The 27596-nt window shown below is 42.8% G+C and overlaps 1 protein-coding gene across 2 annotated transcripts; it reads left to right on the forward strand.

Moving 5' to 3' along the window:
- The first annotated feature begins 336 nt into the window (after positions 1 to 336).
- On the forward strand, positions 337 to 27583 carry tnfaip8l3 (tumor necrosis factor, alpha-induced protein 8-like 3). Of its 2 annotated transcripts, none has more exons than XM_044030863.1 (3): positions 337 to 472; positions 856 to 995; positions 26412 to 27583. In XM_044030863.1, the coding sequence occupies exons 2-3, from the start codon at positions 950 to 952 to the stop codon at positions 26972 to 26974; spliced, it is 609 nt and encodes a 202-aa protein (XP_043886798.1). In that variant the 5' UTR covers positions 337 to 472; positions 856 to 949; the 3' UTR covers positions 26975 to 27583. The 2 variants fall into 2 exon arrangements, with proteins under 2 accessions (XP_043886798.1, XP_043886797.1); XM_044030862.1 differs by lacking the exon at positions 337 to 472 and adding an exon at positions 597 to 765.
- Positions 27584 to 27596: the final 13 nt, after the last annotated feature.

The following is a 27596-nucleotide window of genomic DNA, read 5'->3' on the forward strand; positions in this document are numbered from 1 at the left end:
TTCTTTCGCCCCCGTGGGGAGTATTGGATGATTAAATCCAGAGGAAGGCAGTAATGCACACATTATGAATGCCAACTGCTGTGGAACACCACCCTTAAAAAGGAGGATGAAACGGGACGGCAACAAAGGAGAAAACAAACACTTTACTGGTGTGATAAGTGCATGAGAACTGTACGCTCTCAAACCCTTATCCCATTTACACGTTAATGACTGTAAACAGTTCAGATCCATTTAATGATTGGTGCAGGAAGTCAAACAGTAACCGGGCCGAAGTTCATGTGACCGGCACAGATAGTAGCTGAGTGACAACGGTCATGGGATTTATTTATTTTTTTACTGCTGGAGATGAATTTCAAGTTGCCATGAATGACTCTCTGCCATTGCTCTGCGAAAACACAGGCAGCACTCTTACCCAGAGACAGAGAGCGGGAGGGAGAGAGGAAGCAACAGCACTTACAGCATACAGAAAGAGGTAGAGAAAGAGTTTGAGTGGAGCGAGCGTGAAGAGCCCGAGTGTGACAGGATCCGAATGAGAGGAGGAGGAGGAGGAGGAGGGACCAAGTGGCAAGGACAAGGGAGGGAGAACCAGAGAGGGGATGGACCGGGAGAGAGCAAGGGGAGGGAGCATTAGGAATTGGGAAAGTAGACGAGAAGGAAACTGAGGGAGTCAGAAGAAGAGAGGAGTGCAAAAGAAAAGGAGGCGAGATCAGCAAATAAGCCCAGTACTATTCCTCTCACAGCTGCAGTGATCCAGGCTGGGAGAGGGTTAGTTCAGCTCTCCGGGAGAAAAGAAATACAAAAGAAATTTAAAAAGAAAAACCAACAAGATTTATTTTTTTTTTCTGTGTTGTGAAGAGATCCGAAAGGACTCCCTGGAGAGGAGAGGGAGCCAGAAGACAAGAGAGACGTAAGAGAGCATCTGTAGCCTCTGAGTGTCCTGCAGGGGAAGATGGACTCAGACTCCGGAGAGCAGAGTGATGGAGATCTCTCTCCAGGTAAGTCTCGCTCAATCTCAACCCCATTACTGCAACACCAAATCACTTTCTGACAAGTTGAAGTCACCGGGCTCTGAGCACACTCATTCTTCAGAGAGTGCTTTAGCTCTCCAGAGTGTCAGTGAATCATTCCATCCGGTATTTCAGCTCATTTTCCTGGATTATTATCAGGTACTGGCTGTACCTTCGTAACGTCCGTTTTCCTGGCACTGTAACCCGATCGGCGGTTTCTTTCCACATCTGAACACGTCTTCATTTGCAGTCTTTTCTCTCTTCATGCACCCCGTGCCAGCAGCTCATAGCTGCGATGTGTCAAATGCAGAGTTGTCTGTCACTCTGGGCTCTTGTGACGCCGGTGACTGGCGGAGCCTTGTCGAGTGTGCGAATGAAAGCCGGCCGAATCACCACCAGGAACAGGCAGGCTCCGACACGTGCGTCAACACATCCCAGCTCCAGAGTTCATCGACACATCCTCCCCGAACACTCGCACTGTTATCTTCTCTGTGGGTCACTTGGAGCATGGAAATGTTTGGACTCTGCAAAACCCCTGGAAGAGGTCTACATGCCCCCCAGTGTTCTGAAAAGTGTGTGTGTGTGTGTATTACTTGTTGAACTGTGGAAAATTTAATCCCGCGGGGGTGAAACAGCCTCCTGCAGATAAGCTGAGTTCAAAGATAATGAATCAACTGTGATATGTTTTAATAACACGATGGAACAGTCGCCTTTGTAGTCGATGAATGTCATTGAACAACAATTACCAGGCTGGTTCACCTCATGAGTTGTTTCCCTCTGTTGGTCGGATCATACACTGTAAGATTTTTTGGATTAGGGAACACATATTCACCATTAGCTAGGTGCTAACGAACCTAGTTAGAGATTATGAAGCACGTATTGTCACCTTAATCAGGAAACATGTTAATTCATGTCGTAATAGAGGTAGAATAAGGTGTTAATATGTGCTTAATAATTACTAATAAAGGGCTAGTGTGCTGTTTATGCATGTTAGTGAGCACCTAGTTAATAGTGAATATGTGTTCCCTCATCTAAAGTCTTACCGATTTTTTTGGACCCAATCTGAATGAGTCGGTGCAAATGTCAGCTTTGTTGTTCGGCTTTGTTCACCATGCCACACCAGACGGTCGGATTACTTTGTGACATGTCAGAAACTTTGCTCGGGTCGACGCGAGGCTCTCTCGCGGCGTCTGCAAACCACGGTGTCGGACGTCATGTCTGGAAGCCAAGTTGCTCGAGATGTGGCAACAGCAACCGCGCGCCTCCTCACTCTTATTACCTCGTCCTCTCACACATCTTTGAGTCCAGATGTGCAGACGTACTGTATGCGGCGGTGTGTTTTAGTGAAGTGTTGGCACACGCACACACACACAAAGCACAAAGCAACAGGGTAAAGCACGCTTCTACCTTGTTAGCATTGTCGCTTGTTGCCATGGAGCTTTAAAAATGAATCTTTATTGACATTTTGTCAATAGCCTAATGGCAGTTTTTACACAAATAACAATCATGAGCTTTGTCTTTACATGTCACATGTGTGAGATGTAACTGTATTAGCAGATCCAGTTAAGGTATTATGGTATTATTAGGTTATTATTATAAGATGGGCACAGAGTTTCATGTGTTAATGATCCTCTGCTGAATTCTGACCATCTGTCTGTCCATCTGGACAACTGTCTGTCTGACTGAGTCCATATCTAATAGGAGATTTAGCTGTAGACACATCCAGACGACATATACACGTCTTCTGCTGATTTCAGGCAGACAGATCAAGGCTCAAAAAAAAAAAAATTAACCAGGACTCTTAAATGAAGCCACATTTGCTACATCGTGGCCAAACCATGGGCAGATGGTTTATCCATTCACTTTCATGTCAGTGATATGCACCGTTTTCCAATGACAGAGGCGGAGGTAAATCATTTCTCGACATATGCCGAGATCTGGTAACGCTTCCAGCGATACAACACTGGCCAAGTCTTTGAAGTGTGTGGAGGTATTATCTTGTAAGCTTATCTTTCGCGGGCCTAAAAGCACATGTAGACACAGGACGGGTGACAGCAGAGCAAAAGCAGAGTGACATTTTTCCACAGTTTGGAGAAAGCAGGAGCCTGACTCATTCTCAAAATGCACGGCAGCGCGTGGATGTGCTGCAGTTTCCACTCTCCAGTTAACTGTCAGGGACAAAAAAATAAATGACGACAAAAAAAACAAAAAAGAAGAAGAAGAAGCAGCTCATTTTTAAGGTCAAATTCGCGAGTGAAATGCGAGCAAATGTATTTTGAAAACAGACGTGTTTTGAAAACCCTGCCGCACACAAACATGACCCGCTTTTCACGAATAAGTGGCTGAGGGCGGAGTGATTGATCTCCTCCTAAAAGTCAGCAGTGTAAACACCGGCGTGTTTTGTTTCCAGTGTGGGTTTTTGTACATCTAGCTCTTTCTCTTTGGTCGTTGTTAGAAAGCGAGTTGACCTTACACGAGTCACGTCAGCGGATCGTCTGTGGTTATAATCACACAAGTAAACACAACAGGTAAACTCGCCCGGGTTTCATGCGGGAGCTAACCTCGTCTCCTCAGGCTGAGCACATACAGCAGTCAGTTCTCCATTTTTTGATAAATCAGGATGTACGAAGAAAATCCAAAACCAGCGTCTATTTGGATTAAAAAACAAACAAAACAAATTCAGTACAAATATCTCAATACAAGCAGACGAGCACGCATCTCGATTGTTCCTGGGATTTTGTATTTTTTTAGCTTTTCCATTAGTGATAGTACCTGATACTTCTTTTTTAGTACCTGCTCTGGCGAGGCTGTAAGTGAGCTGAGCCGATACTAAAAAATTTGACGTCAACAGACTGCCTGCCGGCCACTGATTGGTCAGAAGAGAGTGTCTGCACTGGAAGAGTCATGAGCGCCGCGTCCGACACGAGAATCAAACCGGACAATGCCAAGCTGTAGATCAGTTAAAAAGAGCTAAAAGTCCTGAAAACAAGCGTTAATCTCTGACATTAAGCAAAGGAAATGTCTAAAATCTCAATACGACTGTGTCACACGGAGTCTGTGCGCTGCTCATGAACAAATCTTTTGAATGAACCGACTCTCATGATTCGGTTCCCCCCTGAAAAACAACTGCTTTGCTTTAACCGTCACTTGTCTGTGTGTTTGTGTCACGTATGGAACGACGTCACGGCAGTCGACGACCTTGCCCACGTTGAGGAGGAACTATAAAGTAACGGGAAACAAGAGTCGGGTAGAGGCATTGAGTCTAATGATTGAATTGACGTCACAGACAGACAGACAGGTCCTTTTGTTGTGCTAAAACCTGGAGACTAGCCCCACTGAGCTCTACTTACCAGTAACTGTTGTGGAAAAAAATCCCCTCCAGACGTTGAACACACACACTCACACCTACAAAAGCTCACATTATTACCCATAATCGTCCAGTCATGCACTGAGCATGCAGCTCTCCATACCAAGACCCACAGCCTGATCCACCCAGCTCTTCTTCCTGCGGTTGGACAGACACAATTTACAAGTCAAAGTGTGCGTCACCTGTTCTCGCCAAAGACCGACACGGGCCTCTGACAGTATTATCACTCCCGTGTTCTATATTTGAGTTGTTTGTTTTTACGTTTGACATTACGTTGGAGGACAGTGAATAATCAGCCCACAGTTTACTTTTGGCTGATTCATCGGTTCGGTCGGTGCGACTCACTCTCACACCCGAACCAAATCTGCCATCTGCGGAGCTATTTCCAGGCAGCCGTTTGTGTTTTCATCGCAGATCGCTGAAAAGAGAAGCCGCTCTCAATCGACTGTTGTAATAACAAATGTGACGATCATCGGGGCTCTGAGCCGTGGTTCCATTATAAACAAAACAGCAGCAGATGTTGTTTGATGACACAACTGACGTTTCAGATGATGTTCTTTATTAGTTCTCGTCTGCTGGTGTGTGTGTACATACTAATAAACGATAAAAGAGAAAAAAAAGTTCACAGCAGGGAAATTAGCATCCAGAGGAGAAGTGCCATGTTGGCAGACTGGTCACATGATCCGCACATGAGAGACAGGCAGAGCCGGCCAGTGCTGCACATACTGTGAACACTGATGAAATGCCCACACTCTTCTCTCATTCCCCTGGGCTTCCCAACACATGCATCCCTGAGTTTTCTCCCCCCACCTTTAATCTGGTCCACAGATGGAAAGCCCTCTACACACACACACACCACGCAGGAGCTGGTTCTGGAAAATTGCAACATGAACTGAGCAACAAAAAAAAAAAAGAAAAGAGGAAAACAGAAGTGAAGCTGTAAATGGAAAAGACAACTCAGGACAAACGGCTTTTTCAGCTGCGGCGAAAAGTCAAACCGTGACACTCCAGGTCCGGTTCTGTGTGTGAAGGACACAATTCCTCTGTGGCTTTGACACGACTGAGCCGTTACCGAAACATGGAACCAGGCCGCAGAGACATTTTGACAAAGCCTCTCGTAGGCACACACTCGGGAGGAGGAGGAGGAGGAGGAGGAGGAGGAGAAGCCGCCTGTGGTTTCACTGGACGGTCAGTTGAAGCAAAGCAAAATAGTAACTAGTGGCGTCTGGTGTGAGCGAGGACAGCGTGCATCAAGAGAAGCCCTGAATTTGCCATCAGCAGGACCTCGAGCTATGAGATGCAGTACACAGGAGCTGTGGTTCAGCTCCAGTTGTTTTATTTCTCCACTGTTGAAATAAATCCACGATCATCTCGAACGAGGAATGATTGAGGGAAATTGTTGCTATTTTTAGGGGCCTGCATGGTGTCTGGTTTCAATTTGGACTTTGTGGTTCGCACAAGTGTTTTCATCATCAGTGCCTGATGTGTTTGTGGAAATCACTGCAAGTCTGGGTTTGTCTTGAAAACCATCAACTTTAAGACCGGGGTCTGTGAGTCTGGACGGGGCAGCAGCTCACCACAGTATGGTTTGAAACTGGATCTGTCTAGCGCTTCCATTATGGTGTGTGTGTGTAGGTCTGATGTGGCATCACACCAACACGATGCAATATAGAATCCAACAAATCACTGCTGCATACTAGTATTACAGTTTTTGTGACATGGTATTTAGTTGACAATAGTCTGACGCACTTCTAGGCTTTATATTATGGCCTGAAAGTGTTTCCTAAGGGTTTGAATGGTGAGAAATATCTGAATTTTGGATAAAAAGCAACAGACCTACTGCATGTGGACAGTATTTGTAAAAAAATAGAAATGCAAATGGCCTTGAATGTTCTCCGTCATAATGCATGGTACACTTAAACATTCAATTTCAGGTTTTTCAGATTCATTGTTGACAAATCAATGGACTGCAGTTGTGTTTACCAAAGACATAAACCATCGATGGCGGTAAGGATGAACCTCAGCATTAACATAGAGATTATTCCAACATATATGTAATCTTTTCCCCTCCCTCGTAACATATAATGGCACCAAAAAAGTTAACTGAAATTGAAAATGAAGAGTGGGAGGCAATTATACACTCACACAGAATCCCTCTCAACTGAAATAACTGCTAATTATAACACGGTGAGGTTGTGGTACGATTAAGCGTCGAGTATTTTACTGCATTTCACAGCAGTTAGTTCAGGATTATGTCACTTCGGGCCGCTTTTAGTGAGGATAAGTGCTCCTGGGTGTTGGTGGAATTAGAAATGATATTTATTATACAATTATATTTGTGGGTTTAAATATTTCATGGGAGACAATGGCAACAGTGAGAGACTCAAATTCCACGCTCCGTTTCCCCGCAGTCGCTGGGATTTGAATTAACTCGCTTAAGGATCAGGTTTTGGCCAGTTGTGGAGAGGGTTAAGCCGAGAGAAGGAATGTAGTCCCTAAAAGTCAGAAACGACTACCAGTGTGTGTGTGTGTGTGTGTGTGTGTGAACCACAGTTATTTCCTGGTCATTAGTTAGTGGTGCGTTGGCAGCCAAAGGAGCAGCAGCACATTGGATGGAACCCAAAGTCATGCACAGTAAAAGGCCTTCAAGGCTCAAAGTACAGGCAATTTTATCACTCGAATCTAATTAAAGAAAGAGCAACCTTTCACAGACGCACGGAAACTCCACTGTTCATGGACAACCTTTGTTCCTCTATAATCCCACTTTATTATGTCATGTGTAGTGTCTAACAGAATTTAAACACCTAACATTTAAGCACAAGTGGCTATTTTTCCCTCAAACACTGGAGCTGTAGAAACACTGAATGTGCTTTCTAAAATAAGGTCGCGCTAAAAAGAAATCAGTATAATGTAATTGAATGCGACCTGACTGCACTCAACTGTATTGGTCTTATGTTTGCTCGAGGCTGCAGGAAAAACAAGTCAACGACAGTTTGAGAGTGTTTTATGTAAAATGCTGGCATCACTTCTCTGACTTCTCTGACCTGCGTGACAAACGGATGAGCAGCCGAGTGACGCCGGCTGTTTCAACTGTAATTGGCAACGCTGGAAACGTCAGAAACTGCGCGTTTCCCATTAGTCTGTGGCGAGTCGTGCTGTTATTACCTCGAGCGAGGAGGTTATGATTTTCTTTTGCAGAATAACTCAAAAAACTTAAGAACATATTCGGATGAAATCTTCTGTGGATGCAGATTATAGCCCGAAGAAGAAATGATTAGATTGTGGTGACGGTGGATATGAAGAGTGGCCTTGGCGGAGGTTTGCACTCTCGGAGTGCTTTACCTATTGTTTTTTTTAGGGAATTTAAACTGCAGTGTGTCACTTTTGGTGAGATACTTTTTTTTAATGTTACCTATCAGACCTGACTGAGGGAGCATTTGTGTGTATACAGCTGCAGCTCAAACGATCAATCGAAGAATCGATTATTAATCGATTACTAAATTCATCGACAACTATTTTGATAATCGAATAATCGGTTTGAAGCTTTTTTTCATGATTATTTATTTATTTATTTATTAATTTATTTATTTCGGTCATGAAATTTAGATCACTCATCACATAACAGTGCAGTTCACACAATATACATAACCGAAAGGGAATGCGGGAGAAGCAAAGCTTAACTAGTCCCGCCCCCATTATCATCATACATTTCGTTTCCTCTCTTTTTTTTCTTTTTTTTTTAATGACATTTTGACAAAGAAAACATGTTTCAGCATCCGATAGCACTCAGAGGTATGGTCTAGCTCTAGACAGTCAACTCCATGTGTGTTTATTCATGTGTCCATGATTCCGTCGCGCGTGACATTCTCGACTTGTTGCCTGGCATATTCAACTTCCCAAAAGTCAAAAACAATATTTCCGATTGTTTAAGCTTCTTAAATGTGAGAATTTTCTTCATTTCTTTGCTAATCGACAGATTAATCGATTATGGAAATAATAGTTAGTTGCAGCTCTAGAGACAATAAGCAATTAAGCTGTCAAATTGCTAAAAAAACAAGGTTTTTGAGCAGTAGAATTTACATATCCACTCTGGGAGACAATAAAGGCTCATCTTATCTTAGCAACGTTGCTACTGCCTCCATCTCTCTCGACGTAAAACAAATCACTTTTCGCGTGCAGCACCGACCACAGTATAGATCTGAAGACGCTAACCGCTTGAGTGAGCCACAACGTGTCAACTCGTTGCAACATATTTTAAATGTTAGCGGTCCACGATGATAACACATTAATCTTTAAGCGGTTCAGTTTTTTTGAACTGGGGTCACCATTATGTGGTTGGTGTTTGATTGGCAGCGCGAGATTACAACTGTCACACCAGAGACGCTGGTTTTCGTCCACAGTCTCGTGTGTGGTCATAGGTTTAGGCAGCAGAAGGGTTCTTTGGTTTGCGGGGAAAGCGGTTGTTAAATGGAAATAATGTTTGGCCTTAAGTCATTTTTTGTAACTTGCCACCCCCCTCTAACCTTGATAAAGTTCTGCTATTCTTCCATCCATGAGCTATACCTGATTATTCTTTACACAAAACTATGCTAATATGTATTCCTGCTAAGCTCTAGCACCAAAACAAGGGGATATTGTTCTGTAAAATCAGAAAAACCATGCCTTCTATTGATGAAAAACATCATCCAGCCACACTTCAAAACATATTTGCTGAGGCTCCGTGTTATATATAGAGACAAGATTCTATTACCTTAAAATTTTACAGTCCAGTCGCAGCAAATAACATAGATTATAGCCAATGGAAATGTGCTTTTCATGGCACAGATCCAGCTGTAGATGGCAGCAGTTTAAAGCAGGGGCCGGGGGATTCAGCTGCGGCGAATGACGGACTGAGCTTCTCCGTAAGTAAGTCGAGGCTTCTCACTGCAGACTCACTGCAACTGGCTGAGCTAGTAAACAAACCAGGAGGCCAGAGTTATGGGAAAAGCTGGCACGGCCCTGGATGATTGTGTGTGTGTGTGTGTGTGTGTCTTTGTAAACGATGCCATGGCATGCTGAGACTTGGCCAAGGTCAATGAGAGGAGCAGCACACCCGGGGCCGGAAAACACTTACTTCCAGCTCAGTGTCGTAGATCTAGTGCGAAATGGACAGAAGGAAGAGGAAGAGATCGTCCATGTGAGCGTCACAAAAGACTGCGCGTTAAAAAGGGAAAAGGAGGCTGAGACGGTGGTTTTCATGTCCTGTGTGGGTCTGATTCTGATGGACGTGGATGTCGAGATGACTGTGTGATTCATACGTCCTTCCATCATGTTTTGACGCATAGATAAATACAGTAGATGTGATGGAATATTCTCATCCGACTGTCTCCACTTAATCTTGTTAGAATTGTCACAAATTAAAATATATGTATCCTTCTCTCGTTCTCTTTCTCTGTAATAAAAAAAAAAAAAAAGGCTTAGTTTATTTCAGATGGAAGAGATTAAGGGAAGTACGTGTTTCAGTTCCAGTCCAGATAAAGTAAGGAAACCCCGATATTTCATCCTCGTGCTCAGTCTCACAGTCTGTCATCACACGCCCACCCACACGTTTGCACCAACTTCCTATAAATAGAGTTATGAATTAGATTATTTTCAGGAGACGGTTGGATTGTTTCTGCAAACTCTTGCGCAGCCTCGGCCCCAAAATATTGCATTTGCAGCAGCCTTTTTGGTGCTTTGCTTATCTGCTCCAAACAAATCGCTGTTTTCTGCAGATAAAAGTGTACAAAACAGCACTTCCTGTGTGCACAGACCTCCTGGACGCTGGCCCCTGAATGCACAACCTGGTTCGAGTTTGAACATTAACAAAAATCCTTTATTTGTAGGGAAAATATTCAGTATTTCAAACCGACAGGATCTGTCAGCGGGTTATCGTGGCAGAGCTGTTCCAGAGAAGCTCCCACAGGACAAGAGCGGGGACGGGGAGACCGCCTCCAGCCCGTTCCCATGCCCAGATAATCAGCTAACTGGTTCTCCTGGCTCTTTGGCTAAACAATAGCAGACATGAGCAAACCACAGCTGGTGGAGACATTAGTTTTACACCAGAGGAGAGGTCAAAGGGCAGGTATCTCACAGGGCCCTGCAGTTCACTGCTGCGCTGTTCCGTGTACCACTTCTCATCCTCCGCTTCTGTGGCCCTCTCGACGACAAGTGGCCGCGATGACGCCGAGGGCAGAGAGCGAAAGGCGGAGGTCAAATCGCTATCTCTCTGCTGGTGACAGGCGATCAAACCGGCAGCACATTAATCAATCAGACATCTCCTGCCACTGCCAGGTTTTCCCTTCATCTCTCTGGTTCCTGGACGAGGGCCGGGGCACCCATGAAGCGGATGAAGGCAATCTGCTCTCGTGTCCCTCCCGAGGGGCCTAAATAGTGCTTTCCTATGGACGGTTAGACCCTGTTCAGACTTGGTATCAACCATCCATCCACGTACAGTACAAGTCTGAATCCTGACACTCTGATTGGATCCCAGAATCCACCTTCAGAGGGTTGTTTGAGGACACATTAGGTGGATTAGAGACCTGCAGCTGATGCGTTCTGATAAAACTGCTATAATTTAAAACTGCTATAAATTATAAAAAGATTTTCTTTTACACTAATCACTGACCCTATGCACATTTATTTTATTTTCACGAAGCAAACAACACTTTTTAAGAAAAGAGAACGAGAGAAGCGCAAAAGAATCAACGCTGCTGTGACATGAAATAAGTTAAAAATTAAGAGTTAATATTGTGGCAGTGGCTAGAAATATATGGAGATTTTTTAAGAAGCAAATAAAGTATTGATTTAATCATTCAAAAATATTGTATTTTATAGTTCACTTAATAATAAAATACACTTGCTCTTTAAATGTTATTATTAAATATTATATAAAATATAAAATCAATATTTTATTTGCTTCTTAAAAACTGGCTGTCTGAATATAATATATATATACATATACATATATATATATACATATACATATATATACACATACATATACATATATACACATATACATATGTATATATATACACATATACATATACATGCCACAATATTAACTTTTCTGATGGTTAAAATCATATTTCGTGTCACAGCAGCGCAAGTAGAGCGTTGATTCACTGGAGCTTCTGTCATTTTTCTTTTCCTCTCTTTGTATCTGCACACACACACACACACACAAACACAAACATCTGTACGGTCAGACTTGTTAAAAACATCATTATGTCCTGACATCATTGCGTATTTGGATAAAGAGCAAGAGAAGTCCAGATGTGATCACGGGAAATGCATCCAGGAAACGTTTTAATGCCAGGTGTGAAGTCTGTTCGCATGCGACTGGATCACTGAAGACAGATGCTAAGACCAGGTGTGAAGTCGAGACCAGTGGTTGGATAAATAATATTTTAGTGGTTTTAAACACTGCCTTCATCGCAGCCACATTAACAAACAGCACATCGGGCTTGAAGTGAACGTCATTAACAGGTTTCAATGCAATTGTGTGCTGTACAGATATTAAGTCGCTCAGATGTATGTATAAAAATATTGCATAGGTGTAAAATTGGACATAGTGAAAAATATGACAATTTTTCAAACTGATTTTCAAAATAAATGCCTTTGATTTGTGATTATTGGGATTGATTTTTGTCCTCCTTTGGTTTTGGGAAAGCATTTATTGCACTTTACGCATCAACTTCACTCAAGTTATTTTGACTATGTATGTGTGTGTGTGTGCTTTGTTCTGTGTGTGCAAAGACATGCCGTGAGACAGGACAGGGTAAGGACAGAGTGCAAATGTCAGGGGACATGGAGGGGAAACTCTGCATCAGCATTGTTTATGTTATGGTACGACTATTTTTGGGATACAGTAGATATGATTATTATGATAATGAATTGTATGGTATAGCCCTATGAGACCTGAAGGTTTGCGATTCTGTGTATTTTTGTTACGTACAGTACTTCAGACGGAGTTCGCCACTGATTCTGCGTCTGCATTTTCAGTCCATTATTAGTTCCTTTTGTCAAACAGCATCAACAAAAAAAGTTGCGCGGGAAAAGAAACGTGCCGTCACGATCCCTCACAATGCAGTAATGAGCACTGTCTGTTGTCATTTGGACAAAATGGAATAATTCAGTGAAACACCTGTCGTTAACCGACCTGTCAACCTGGTTCATAATGATAACTACGATAAAGTAAAGCAGTTTTCTTACAGGTGATGGTTTGGTACAAATCCTTGACTGGGTTTGTGGCAGCTGTCACGGGGGTGGGGGTTTGGGGGGAGAGGAAGCCTGCTGTTGCGAGCTTTTCTCCAACATTTTTAGGTTCGGGTCGCTCACAGCTAATGAGCGCTGACAGCACGTCATCCAAGCACGGCGGTGGGTCTGAACGACGGGGTTTGTTGGTCTGAGATATAGTGTCAGACAGCACCCCCCTCGTCCCCCCCCCTCCCCCAGTCCACCTGCAAACAAACTGTTTTACACCACTGTCAGTTAACCACAGGCTAAAGACAATAAATTTACTCTACAGCAAAATCCCAAAAGCCCTGTCTGGGGTTGAAACTGCAAATAAATGTGTCAAGGAATGAACTAAGACACTGTGTCTGCAGATGAAGATATCGACTCAAAGTCTTCATCGAGGTTTCACAAACATCCAATCAATTAGAATTACATTTCAAAAGTAAGTGGCTTTCTTCTTCTTCTCCTTCTTCTTTTAAATTGAATTTGCATGGACTTCTAAAAGTCTATATTTGGGACAATGATTGAAGATTAAACTAATATGATATGTTGTAATGATTTTAATATCAGGCTACAACAGAACAAACTGTGTCTTGATTATATGGAACACTATTCGGCAGAATTCAGTGATAATCAAATATAAAATAAATATGAGAGTCAAATATATGCAAACATGTTTATATAATGACATCAGTGCAAATACTGAACACCGCGAATGATGTTGCACGACTCAGTCGGAAGTTGATTTTGCAAATTTCTGCCCCGGTGAATTAGTTGATTCGGCACTTTATGATGTTCCCATGACCGCTATTTCTGTCCTCTGTTGCCTCTTTTATGCCTCTCCTTATCCATGGCCCACATTTGGGTCAAATAAAATCTAGACTCGTGCTGAGACAGTCAGCACCTACACAATCCAATAATACACAAAAAAAACCACCCCCACATCCATTCGTCTTATTCCAGCCGAACGCCCTTTACAAGCCTCCAGATCTGAGAGGAGCATAAACCTGTGTTTCCTGTTATTAAACTTAAAAGAGTCCGGTTTCAGCCGGAGACGCGTGTACAACTGGGGATGAACTTTAAACTCTGCAGCCCAACTTCACACAAATAAAAGTCATTAAGGTATTAAAAGGCAGTTATTTATTAACCCTGAATGTCAGTATGGCCTTCTACGTACATCCTGAGCAGCTGTTAAACGCAGCAGCACGGCGAGTGATCTCACTCGGGCATTAAGTGGCCTTTGGAAACTGGCTCAGAGTCAGATTTTACATGATATGAAAAAATGCACATCATTGGCACGAAAGTATAATAAGTCTCACGACGAGTCTCGCAGTCTTTTCTCAGTCATAGGTTTGTGAGACATCACCAGAAACAGAACGTGTAGCGGCGGTATATGTTCGAGACGCTAATTTAAGAAGTGGGAGTCAACAATATGCCAATATGAAGTCATTAAAGACAGCAGCCGTGACGTGTCTCCAGAGAATTTTATAATTGTGCACAAACAAGTCAATAGTCTGAAGAAAGAGGCCACATTGTTCCAATGTCCTGATTCACTACAGATTTTGATTCTGACTGTTCACATTCATAACTACAAGTGTCTTGTCTGATTTACCGTACGTATGAGCGCTTTCAAATGACAAGCATGTGCACACTGATCACATTTACAAGCATAATTAAAGATGTGCGTCATTAAAAATGTGCATTTCACATTTGAAAAGGCATTTATTTCCACAAGATTGGACTTCTGCAGAGAAAAAGAGAGACTGAGACACCTGAGTACTAAGTGGGACAAGAAACACTGAACATATCACACACTGGAGACGCTGAAGTCTTCACTGACTCTCAGTCAAATACAGAAAGGATTTAAACCCCTGACATGTTCAGACTCTGGCTTTTTAAACACACTGATCGTATTATTGCAAATATAAAAGGTGCATTCAGTCGTTATGACCCCACACTCTCTCTCTCTCTCTCTCTCTCTCTCTCTCTAGAACCAACTGCCCCAGGATTTTAGATGTTCTACAACTGTGTCCTTTGAAAGCAACTTTAAAAACCCACTCAGGATTATATATTTCAATGTTATTTTACTGTATAATTTACTTTATTCTGTTTTGTAGTCATAGTCATTTCATTTTAGGCACATTAACCCTCAGTAAATGAAGGAATGCCATGGGAATAACACACAAGGCCTTATATGGACATCCTGGGGGGGGTGTTTTGCACATATTTACAAAATGCGTTTTTTCGTCTTTTTGTGTTATTGAGTCAAAGTTCTGATCAATTTTATATCGCATTTTTTTGGTAGGGATTTTAAAAAGCAATAATTATGCAGAATTCACAAAATTGACTCTTTTTTTTCATAAAAATGAGCCAAGCGAACTTTGAACTGTGACAAATTTCCAAATTCCACATATTCAATTCTGAGTACTCTTTGCCCGTGTGTGTTTATAGAATATATCAGATATCCTATAGGTTGTGCTGGAAAAAAAGGATATAAGACACACATTCTTATAGCCTCTGTATATATTGTACATTTAAACATAGTAATGGAGAAAACATTCTCTATTCTATTATTTTGTGTGCAGTTTGAACAATGTAGCTCGTAATGTGAACATAGCCAAAGTAACACAAAAATCAGACTTGATCACACGTCCACATCGCCCCGGAAAAAAAAAAAAATCTGATGAGTCACATCAGTGGATTGATGAGTCACTTTAGCCTGGTAATCTGAATGTACCCAGAGACTCTATAGAAAATAAATCCCTTTTACCTCGAGCTTCACTACAGTCGAGCGCTGGTACCATCTGGCACCACGCTCAATCCTCCTGCTCTCCAATTTAGTCCCTGCATGATGCTAACAAAAAAAAACAAAAAAAAAAACCTCTTACTACTGATGAATGACCCCACACCATTGTTTTTATCCCGAAGTCTTGTAAGTGCAGCCGCGGAGCAGAGTCTACAGAGACTCTGTACGGGAAAGCAAAGGTCACAACAAAAAAGATAAAGCGGAGGGGTCAAGCATGTCACCTTTGCTTTGTTCTCCTGTGCAAAGAGCATTTCCCGTGACATTTTTCCTCCGCTGTAGATACATTGTTGTGTCTGCACACTATGGAACGGCAGCGTATTTAGATAAAGAGCAAGAGAAGTGATGGATGGCCAACAGTTTTTTTTTTTTTTACTGGACGCTTCTTTTGTGGACTCAAAAGTGTACGACTCCATCACCTGCGGCTCGTGTGTGAAATATGAACGTATGCAACGACTGCCGAGGTCCAGTGGAACAGTGGGGGTGAATGATACTGCGCCCCTTATAAAAGAATAACTGACGAGAGAAATGTGTGGGAAATCGTTGCCATTTAAGCGTTTAAAGGATGCAAAGAAGGGGTTTGGCAAGTGTTCATCCGAGCGAGGCGTGGACCGACTATTCACTTATCCCAAAAAATGGAAAGTAGGTTACAGATGGAAAGTAAAATGTACAGGAGGGGAAATGTGGTGATGGCTTTGTGGTTAAATGGCACCGCTAACCTTTCTGCACTTTTGAGCTTTGGTTGTCTGTCAGCAAAATTGACCGTTTGTCTGTTTGGACTAATAACGTTTGGAGGGAGCAGGTGCTTAAAGCAGCAACTCTGTCCCCCCCCCCTCCTTTTTGTTCTCCTTCTACGACGTAACAACCAATCCCTTATGATTATGTATGGATGTATGGTTTCTGTATCTATACAACACACACAGCATGCCATGCACCTGTGCAGAGAAAGGTCTGGTTTTGTTCAATGCGAAAGCCAAGCATGTCGTCATTAGCAACCGCACACAAGCATTATGTTTCCACCTCATCTCTCTGTTTGTGTGTGTGTGTGTGTGAGTTACCCGATACGCCAGGTGTCTGCAGAAGCTCTGAAAGGTGAATCATGGCAAAAAAAAAAAATCATCAAGTAATTAACAGCCGCAGAGAATGACTCTCTTCTCTTATTTAGTTTGTTTTATTATTTCACCTGAAGCATTAATATTTTTATCTCTATCTATTTATAATTTTGTTCCTTTTTACTTTTTTTTTTAATGTATATTTTATATTATTTTCTAAAATCCAGTGTTAAATCATAGAGTAATTGCATCATTGGTCAATCTCTAGGCATCTCTTCTATCTGTCAGTATTGTGCATACAGTCCTTAAACACAGTAATCTAATAGATGTGATTTGCAAATGAACATCATTTAATTTTATATATTTAGTGGATATGTGCTTGGACTGTTTCACTGACTTGTTAGATTGTTTATCAACCATTTATCTTTTTTCACTCAAAAATGTAAAATGTCTTGCCTGAGCTCACTCTTGCTATAGGAATAATACACAACTCCTTATATGGGCATCCTGGGTGTGTGTGTGTGTGTGTGTGTGTGTTTATAGGTCACATATTCAGGCTTTAAAAAAATGCGTTTTTGTCATCGTATGTGTTGTTGAGTTGGAATTCAATCCGATTTAAACATTTTGAGTGCACAGGTGTGTTTATATAATTGGTTATTTAAAATTAATCTTTTTTTCCTAGATTGTGCTGAAAAAAAGGACACTCTATATTGTACATTCCTTTACCTTCTGTATATACTGTACGTTTCAACATAGTAATGGAAAAAAGCAGCCAAAATGCTCTGTGTTCTAAGGGTTAATTATGACAAGAGTGTCCCTGACTGAATTTCAGTTAAGGTTTAAACTCATCCTCTCAGTAATAATCACAGATTTTGGTCCTTTAATTGCACAGATTAAAGCAAATTTACTCCAGAAATTGACTGGTTACACATATTTGGTATAGGATCCAAACCCGACTAGCCATGGCTGGCTTTATGGAGCTAGATTGGTATTCACCTTTGATCATTTTTCAAAAGTTGTTTTCCCAAACTGACTGACTCTATTATATTTATATGGAGTTTTTCTTTCTCTGCTTTTGAGATATGAAGCCTAAAATAAATCCCCGCCACTGATCACACACACACACACACACACAGACACACACTCACTTAGTCAGTCAGACATGTAAGTCCTGCAGACAGTGTTCTGGCTGAAAAGCCCACAAGTGCCTCCAGCGATGACTCAGTAAAGGCCGGTTGGCCCTCGTCTGTGCTAGCCGCCGGTGCTGCTAACGGTTCATTTCTCTGGTTACTCTGGACCGAGACCAACACAAGCCTCGGGATGCCGACTCGCAGCCCAGCTGCCCAGCACACTGCACAAAATGTCCATGTCATTTAGCGCCGAGTTACTAAAAAATGAATAAGAAAGCTCCTGATGGAGCAAGGATCAGCTCATTTTAATCTCAAAATAAATCCAAACACATTCTCTAGATGATAACGGAGTGACCTTTACATGTGGGTTATACCAGGTGGCATTCACTGTAAAAATGACGTCAATTCAACCAAAAAAAAAAAAAAAAAAACAAAGATCATGCGTGGAAGCTCGGGGGCATTTCAAGGAACTTTTAGGACCCTGAGCAAAAGAGTTTATTGAACCAAAACAGCACATGTCATGTGTTTTTTTAAAGGTGGGTTGTTATTAAAGGTTGTTATACTGCTACAAGTTCTGGGGGCCCTGCTCTCAGCTCGGGGGCCCCATGCCTGCTTTGCCTTTTGCAGATGTACAGTAGAGTAAAGCTAACACAGACATTAGGTTACAGATCAGATGCTAAATCTTAAAAAGGTGCTGTATGCAACAAAATTGTATGTCATAAAATGACCATGAGATGTTTAATTAAAGCTCGGGCTTGACTGGTAACAATAAAGCAGTTTATTCAGGATTAAAAATCGAATTTACAGCCAGCAATTTTGGTTTATATTTATGTTTGTGGAAAGTGGGCGTAACCGTAGCTGCTCATAGATTAGTATTTTGGTTCATGCTGGATTGGTTCTTCAAAGTCTCTTGACTTGGAGTGGGGACAAATTTTAATTCAGATTGCAGTAACCAATTTAAAACATAAAAATCCTCCAAGTCTAGTTTGAATCTGGAGACCCCGGCCTGAGTCACTAGACGAGAAGAGTCCAAGTTAAGCTCCCGTTACCCAAGTCTGAGTCATCTTGGTTGAGTCACCGTTATTGAGTCCAAATCCCTGCTCTAAACCACCGCACCGGATCAGTCATCAGTTGATCAGTTTCTCCATGTTCAAGCAGTGCCATGAAGGTGTACAGCACAGTCGTAATAATCCAACACTGCGCTGTTCCTCACACGTCCTCACAGTCTGTATCAGAGACAGACGATCAGTACCACTCTGGTGTGTTTACAATACAAGGACACGGTCCACCGACGGCTAGCCTAGCGTGACGCAACAAACCCCGCTTCCAAAAACAAAGTTCCAAAAAAAAAAAAGTCTTTGTTGTATAATTCAGGTTTCTGCTGTGCCATGTGATTCTTGGCCTCGAGCAGTTTATCTGTTCATTAATTGGAGGATTCAAGTTGCCGAGTCCACTGCGAAGCCGTCGGCAGGAGTCCAGTGCCGACTCCAACAACACGAGCCAGTGCTGAGGAGAGGATGCCGGGGGAGGGAGGGGGGGGCTGAGGAAATGAGAGGAGCTTAGAGCGAAAGAGAGAAGAAGAAGAATCTAAAAGGATGAGAATGAAGGAGAACTTCAAACTGTAGGAGACGAGAAGGGAGTTAGGTGGAGAACTTTTGAGCTGCAGATTCAGACTGAAGACGAAAAGGATGCAGCTTGATGGCCATATATCTATGTATAGCCACCTTGTCATAAGGGTCTCAGACTAAAAGAGAACTAAATCAGGCCAGATGGGCATTTTTTGCAGTACGTGCACCACCTTTGGCAGGGCAGGTTTGGCTGGTCTCCATGGTCCACACTGGATCCATGTTCTGATCCAGCGCAGCAGAGAACGGTTGACTCAGCACTCTAAAAACATCAGGCAGAACAAACAGAGACTGTCTAGTCAACAGCCGCAGTCAGAGAGCAGCGCGCACCTTGCTAATCCTGATGTTAAAAGTAAACATCACCAACTCCCAAAACACCGTTATGCAACCACTGTGATGCACCGGTGGCTTCTGTGACCAGACTCCTGGTTTGTTTTCAGTGCGGCGAGTGAGGAGACACGCACGGCAAACTTTACACTAAGCAATGCAGAGAGAATAAGGAGGAGGCGTGTGAGTGTCGGAGCAGGAGGGAGGAAAACAGTTTTTCCCTCTGACACTCTGGCTCATGCGTGTCACTCATCCCAGCCCCTCAGTGACAGGCTGTTTGGGAGTGTGTCGGACGACTCAGCATCTCCACGTGCACTTTTATGACCATCCATCCTCAACTTGCTCGCTGCAAAAATCTCCAGCTCCAGACTGAATCACCCTGTGACTCACACTTCAAGCATCCTGGTCTGGTGTCTCCTTCACTCGGGCTTTACCGCTCGCTGATATGCAGACGTGAGACGAGGGGTCAAGCAAGTGAGTTAATAACCACCTGCTGGTCCTCAGAGAAAGGCTCCGGGCTGTGAGGTGGGCGGTAGCAGAAGTAGCATTCGTTTAGACAGCCTATAATAAAAATTGCCTGCGAGTCTGGAGTGTGAAGGCTCTATTCTCTTTAATGACATGTGCACATGTGGTTCTCTGAAAGCAGAACTTGTCGCCTGGTCAGTATTTTCTCTACAGAGCTCCCCCCCGTGTCTCCATCCTCACTGTCGTAAAGCTAAGGCTCAGAAGGCGTGTGCATATGTGTGTGGTGCCATAAAGAGACTTCACGGCGGCCCTGATTTTTGCAAGGCTGGTTTCCTGCTAGAAGACAGTAGGGGGAGTGGAGGCAGCCCCCCATTCGCCCCACAACAAGGCATTTAACCCTCACAATGTCTCTGAAGCTCTTCAATCCTGCATAGTTACGCTTTAACAACTTCTCCAGGGTACTAAGAATGCTTTGAAGAACTTTTTTTTTTTTTACTTTAAACGTATTTTTGCCATTAAAGGGTCTTCGGGGAACTTTAAAACTCTGTCTCTGCCAAGACAGAGACACAGAGAGACAGAGAGTCTTATCTCAAACATCAGTCAAACTCAAGTCAGACACTCCAGCTGTAATCAGCTGACTGCAAACTCAGTCACACTCCAATCAAAAACACTCTCACACCAGGGGAGGGCGAAGCTTTGCTGTCACCACCCGATTCTCCACCTTTCTAGATCGGAGTCCAACAGACTCAAAAATTAAAAAATTTCTTGCTTGAGCTCAGTCTTGTATTAACCCACCAATCCAGGAAGCATCTTAAGAATAGAGCCATCAGCGCCTTTAATTCCATTTGTTGCTATAAGCGCTTTAATTCTAACATTATAAATGTCCCTGACTGAATTTCAGTTAAGGTTTAAACTCATGCTCACTAATAATCACAGTTTTTCATTGCACAGATTGCACATGTACTCAGAAATTGAACTGGTCCACGCATACTTTTGGTAGCACCCAAGCCCGACTATAGCCCACACAGCCATTGGTCTGACAAGGCTGGCTTTATGGAGCAGGCTGTCACCTTTATGAGTGTGCCAGGGTTTCAGAAATCTATCCAGTCGGGTTTCTGAATATCAGAGGCCGACTGAAACAAAGAGCTGCTTCAGAGAAACAGGAAATGACAGTGACAAAGAGAGCCTGTTGATGAGAGACACAGATCTGCCTAATGAAAACCACACTTTTACATATCCTAATGTTGCATCACAGATCCTGCTGCTGTTGTGAAGCTGATTTATATGTATATGTATATATATATATATACATATTATGTGATCTATACCATTTGTATCTGCTATAGTGCTTCCATAAATGTATGCATTCCAAAATGCAGAATGACTTTCGTGCAACTACAAACAAAGCAGCATGTCACTGTAAATTCTACTCATGACTTGTTTTTAATGTACATGCATTTCTCGATTACCCGTTCTGATCGGTAATTTCGCTTTTCGTGCAATAGTTAAAGTGTCAACATTTCTCCAAAAAAGTGGGGTATGAATCCTACAATACACACTCGTGTACTCCTGCTCTCTGAAACATTAGTCAAGGATCGGTCAGGATCAACGTCGACGTGGACCTAACTGTGAAGGCGTACTGCCGGCATGTGAGAATTACAGCAGCAGCAGCAGTTCATTTTCATCACCAATTGTTGAAATGACCTTAAACGCAGGACCACCAGAACTCTTTCTTTCCATCTGCCATCAGACTCCTCAACAGCTGACAGGATTACAATGGACTACATCTGCCCCTATACCCATACCTCTATTTACTTCAATTTGCACTCTGCACCTTAAATTTCATCTACCTCGCACACTTATATATGAATCTTTTCTTTACTTTTCTTTTACTTGCATAGTTTATTTTCTCTTTGCTTATTTTTGTACCTCTTTAACTTGTGGCATTCAGTATGGACAGCAAAGTAAGGATTTCGTCGTACAGGGAAACATGTTTGTTTACTGTACAACGCTTTGAATCTTGAAACACAGGAAAGGATCAGCTAACTCTTTGTTCCCATCCACTGCAGACAAACGCATGTTTTCACTGAGAAGGGAAAAAATCTGTAGCAGGTGAAGCAGCGAAAGCGTTAAGCAGCTGAAGCAGCTGATGTTTCCCACGGGAGTGAGTTGAGACTAATATGAAGCTAAAATGAGAATGAACAAGCGCTGGATAAACATTAGCACAGTCACTAGACAAACAGCTGAGAATGTATAGCATGAATGCAGCACTCTCCGTCTCCTTCCTGCTTGGCAACTGTAAAACAAACCATAGCAACATTTTCGTAGCAACTTCATATATATCTGAGTATAAAAATGTCATTTTCATAGCAACTTCATATATATCTGAGTATAAAAATGTCATTTTCGTTGCTTGGAGTGGATTTTTGGTTGCATGCTGCGCTCAAATACGGTTTAGAAAACACAATTATGATACGATCAGCTTAACCCTCAGTACACAACTCCTTATATGGACATCCTGGGCGTGTATGCGTTTATAGGTCACATTGCATATTTAAAAAAACTAAAATGGGAGTAGCAATAATTGTGCAGAAGTCAGAACATAAACAGTTTTTCTTTGATTTTTTCACAATTTTTTTTCTCAGGCGTGTTTATATAGTTACATAGGTTGAAATTAAAAAATAATAATAATTTCATCCGATTGCCATAGTTGCGCAGGAAAAAGGGATATAAGACGTTTCATATTGCCCATTCTTATGGCCTCTGTATATAAGTTTTAACATAAAAGCAGCCAAAATGCTTGGTGTTCTAAAGATTAATTAAACTGTGTATGAAAGTGTAAAAATTATTATTATTCTTGTGTGTATATAATTTAAATGGATTGTTGTCACGATGCCTCCCTTTGCACATTTACGCCTGAGTGCTCAGAAAATACCATTCCAGACATTTTTCGGACGTTTGTTATTTCATGAAAGCAGCGGGGGTTTGTCTGGGTGGGTCTCACACGTTCACAACAGCAGGAAAGCTTCTGGAACATTCAAGAGGCATGAGGTGGCATGAGGTTTCCTGCCGAATTCTCTCAAACACACTCACACACGCGGGGCTCACTCGGACTTTGAGCGGAAATGGACTGGGAGGCAAACGTATACCAGAAAATGTCAATGTTAACACTTGTTAAGGAAAACGTGTGCACTTTGATTCCTGCCCGACAACAGCTTCAGGCATCGATTTGAATCGTAGAATTATTTAAATCATAGAGGAATACCTGGAATGTTAATTTTAACTGCAGAGTTAAACAAACGTGGCATTACTTTAGAAAGGTTCAACATCTCAAGACTCATCTACCCAATCACTGCACGGTTGTCACATAAACAGTCATCACCCTCGCTCTCATTAAAGCTGTATGAAGAGGTAGGAATTAAGATAATCTTTTCTTTCTGTTGATTATAGACGAGGATATTTGCCTTAAATGTCACGTGAACGCGAAAATGTCACTTAGCTTCAGACCAACACATGAAATGTCGCTGGTGTGCATTCGCATGAAATGTCACAGATTGGGTTTCTCCCCAATTGTTGTGCAACACACACGAACACTCACACACAGCAGGGGAAGTCTAAACAAAGCGTCATCCCGAAACTTAACTATAACAAGTTCACTCCTAAGCCTAACCTTAAACCAAAAACATCTCAAATCTCAGCCCTTAACTTAAAACATTTCTTTATAAGCCTCATTAGGACCAGTTTTTGGTCTCCATGTCGACTACTGGTCCTGACAAGGCCATAAAATGCCCTAAAGAGGTAACAGTAATACAAGAACACACACAAGTTTGCACAACTATCTTTTTAAGGACTCTGCATTGACTTCCATTCATGTAAACAGCCTAAACAAAGGATTATCCTTAACCAACTTTGACTTAACCACGATTCAAATATCAGCCCTAAACTTAACCAGATTCTCTGACATGAGGTTCTGCCTCATTAGGACCAGTATGTGGTCTCCATGAGGACTACTGGTCCTAAAGAGGTAACAGATACAAGCACACACATCCTTTTAAGGACTCTGCATTGACTTCCATTCATGTGAACGGGTTAAACAAAGCAGTATCCTTAACCTTAACTATAACCAGTTAATGCCAAACGCTAACTTCGACTTAACCGCGATTCAAATGTCAGCCCTAAACTTATCCAGATTCTCAGAACCAGGACCAGGTTTTTGGTCTCCATAAATGTCAGGACACTGCATTGACTTCCACTCATTTGGACAGCCTATAAAACCACAACCATATCCAGTTACCGTGGCAGCCTAAACTTAACCTTTAACCACAATTTGCATCTTGATCCTGACTTGAGCCACAGCCTCGGTAACGAGGTTCTTCCTAATTACCAGGCTCTGGTCTCGTGACGTCTCCTCGTACTGTAAAAAAATCCAGGACCTGAAGAGGCGTCAGACACAAGTACACACTCACACTGCTGTCTGTTTTAATGAAATTATAATGACAACAAGGCAGGTGTTCCTTTTTTTTATGATCTGGTCTCATCTGCTGTTATGTGCTATAATGACGCCCCCCATGCTCTGTGTGTGTGTGTGTGTGTGTGTGTGTGTGTGTGAGGACGTACATGTGGAGGAGGAAGAGGTTGTCATTGTGCCAAAGGAACAGGAGGAAAAATATGAACCCACCTTCCTTTAATCATAAAAGGGAATTATGTGGTGTGTAATTTAGGCTGGGTGGCACCTAAATAAACCCCACTCTCCGTCCTCCCACTCCTCACATTCACACAGACACACACGTGTGGAGCGGCTGCGAGGACACACACACACACACACACACACACAGACACACACTTTGAAGTTCTCTCCTCTGTGATGGATGGAGACTGCAGCGGAACATGGCGTCTGACCATGCTCAATCTGGACAGTGCGCAAAGCGGATCTTATCTGTGTGCAGATGTTTGACGTTATGCTGAGCACACGCTCATGCCTCCTCCACACCACCACCGCCACCGCTGCTGCCGCGGCCTGCTCCAGGAAGGACGCCGCCCTGCCTTAGAATGTGGCCGCACCGCACCTCATCTGCTCCTCAGCTTTAACAGCTCTGCTCCAGTCTATTTTCTATCTGTAAACGCTCCCAACTTATAACACGGTTATATTGACATAAACCCTATACGGCCTTTGCTCATGTGTCACGAGTCACAGTTTGCATTAAACACATAGCAAGGAAGGACTCATTAATCATTAATATCATTATTATTATTATTATTACAGAGTCCAGGGAGCAGATGGATGTCAGCTGTTATATGTAAACACACTCACATTTAAGGGGCAGTGATTCAAGACTATTACAATAACACAACATGTGCAGAGAAGCACAATCAGTGTTCTTCACCCAGTTTGTCGGTAAAAGAGAATATTCACTTGGACACTTTGTTTACAGCACGTTAATATTTACCACAAAATCATTTCTGCCCGGCAACAAATGACAGAAAATAAACACAGTGGAACATTCAGACGCCCGAGAGCCAAGTGCTGGCTTTAAATGGTCGGTGCACAGATTCATCATGCACACACACATATTATTTTTTATAACAAAAAAAAGGTGATAATTTTGTTCTATATCTGCTGCTGTAAGTGTGACTGAGCAAGGTGATACTGTGTCAGCCGTTCCCAGCTTGTTCTGCTGCCCCCAAGTGGCCGAAATGGTCTATTAACGCCGCCGTACCATAGCACGACCAGGTAAACGGTCTGTATTTCAAACACATTTCCAGAATCATTGCCACAATTTCAAAAAACACAACACTCAAATCCGTGTTCTCTCTTCTCAAAACAGATTCCTTCAACCAAAACAAAACAAAGATGTGATGTTCTTATGTCTCACAGAGCATCCAATAAACACCGAGGCGGTGAATTCACGAATGATTGATTGTACAAAAAGGGAGGGATTGTGTGTTTTCATTTAAAAGCTTTAGTTGTGAAGATGTTATCCAAATACTCTGTCAATGACTGAGGGAGCATTTGAGGGTATACAGCAGCAGAGCAGGGGCGGGTGGGGAACAACCAGGTTTTTTGATCAGTAGAACTCACTTTTTTTCAAGTTTTCATGGGGCCGTCTTTGTGTTTCCAGTTCAACTCCAACCTGTTCTTGCCCGTCTCACTTTACTAGCACAATGTTGTTCTTGCTACATCTGTCCGGACATAAATTGAATCACTTCCTGTGTGCAGTCGGACAACACTCGATCAAAACACCGCTATTCTGAGACAATGGTTTGAATGTAAAGGAAATTTGTTGACATTTACTACTACAGTTTCCTATAAAGTAACATCACAAGTCAAGACGTCTGACCTTTAACCTCAAACCCTTTGTGTTTTCTCTGCCCTCAGGACAGGAGAGCTTTAACTCTCGCTCCCTGGCCCTGCAGGCTCAGAAGAAGATCCTGAGCAAGATGGCGACCATGGTGGTGGCCAACATGCTGACCGATGACACGAGCAGCGAGATCCTGGACGAGCTCTACAAGGCGAGCCGAGAGTTCACCAAGAGCAAGAAGGAGGCGCACAAGATCATCAAGGACGTCATCAAGATCGCCCTGAAGATCGGCATCCTGTACCGCAACCACCAGTTCAGCCCCGACGAGCTGGACACGGTGGAGCGCTTCAAGAAGAAGATGAACCAGGCGGCCATGACGGCGGTGTCCTTCTACGAGGTGGAGTACACCTTCGACAGGAACATCCTGTCGGAGCTGCTGCTGGAGTGCAGGGACCTGCTTCACACCCTGGTCGAGCAGCACCTCACCGCGCGCTCACATGGGCGCATCGACCACGTTTTCAACCATTTCGCCGACGGGGAGTTCCTGGCCGAGCTGTACGGGGACGGAGAGGAGTACAGACTCTCTCTGAGGAAGATCTGCAACGGCATCAACAAACTGCTGGACGAAGGAACGCTTTAACCCCGCCCCTTTCCCCTCCCCCCCGCACCTGACCTCTCTCACCTCTAGCTCTTTCTCCTCCTGCTCATTTCTCCTCGCCACTTGCTCGCCCATGACCGCGTACACAACCTCTCTCTGCTCCCCGTCTTCCTGTCTCTCCTGCAGCCGTTTCCATGGAGCTTGTTGTAACATCTCGACGCTGTGGTGCAACGAGGGAGTATTTTTGGGGGGGTTTTTCACCGCTGCACACTGGGACAACCCCGTTTCACGTCGTACGCTTTTCCATGTCATCGTCTTTGTCTGCATAAAGTGTACTGTACCAATGGCCAAAAAAAAAACATACATTAGGTATACTTTATTTGAATAGTGAAGATAATCAGTAGTAGTGATCTGTCCGTCTGTGTGTGTGTGTGTGTGTGTGTGTGCACATATGTTTGTATGGGATCCTCATGAATAATGTGCTTGTACATAAGAATATGACATGGTGTGTGTAGTGTGTATCAGTCTTATGCGTGGATCTTCTCTCACATGTCTTTTATTAAAGATTTCTTGTAAACTTTATCCTGCAGTTCTTCTGACAAAGTACAACGTCGGTAGAGTTTATAAAAACAATCTTTCTCTCAGCCTCTACCAGGGCTTGTTC

Source organism: Solea senegalensis, linkage group LG7, assembly GCF_019176455.1.
Source record: "Solea senegalensis isolate Sse05_10M linkage group LG7, IFAPA_SoseM_1, whole genome shotgun sequence".
In the NCBI taxonomy this organism is placed as follows: domain Eukaryota; kingdom Metazoa; phylum Chordata; class Actinopteri; order Pleuronectiformes; family Soleidae; genus Solea; species Solea senegalensis.

Excerpts from the sequence above, each read along its gene's own strand:
- tnfaip8l3 (XM_044030863.1), top strand. The coding sequence starts at position 950 with ATGGACTCAGACTCCGGAGAGCAGAGTGATGGAGATCTCTCTCCAG. Across the intron at positions 996-26,411 it reads TGATGGAGATCTCTCTCCAG|GACAGGAGAGCTTTAACTCT; the intron begins GTAAGTCTCGCT and ends CTCTGCCCTCAG.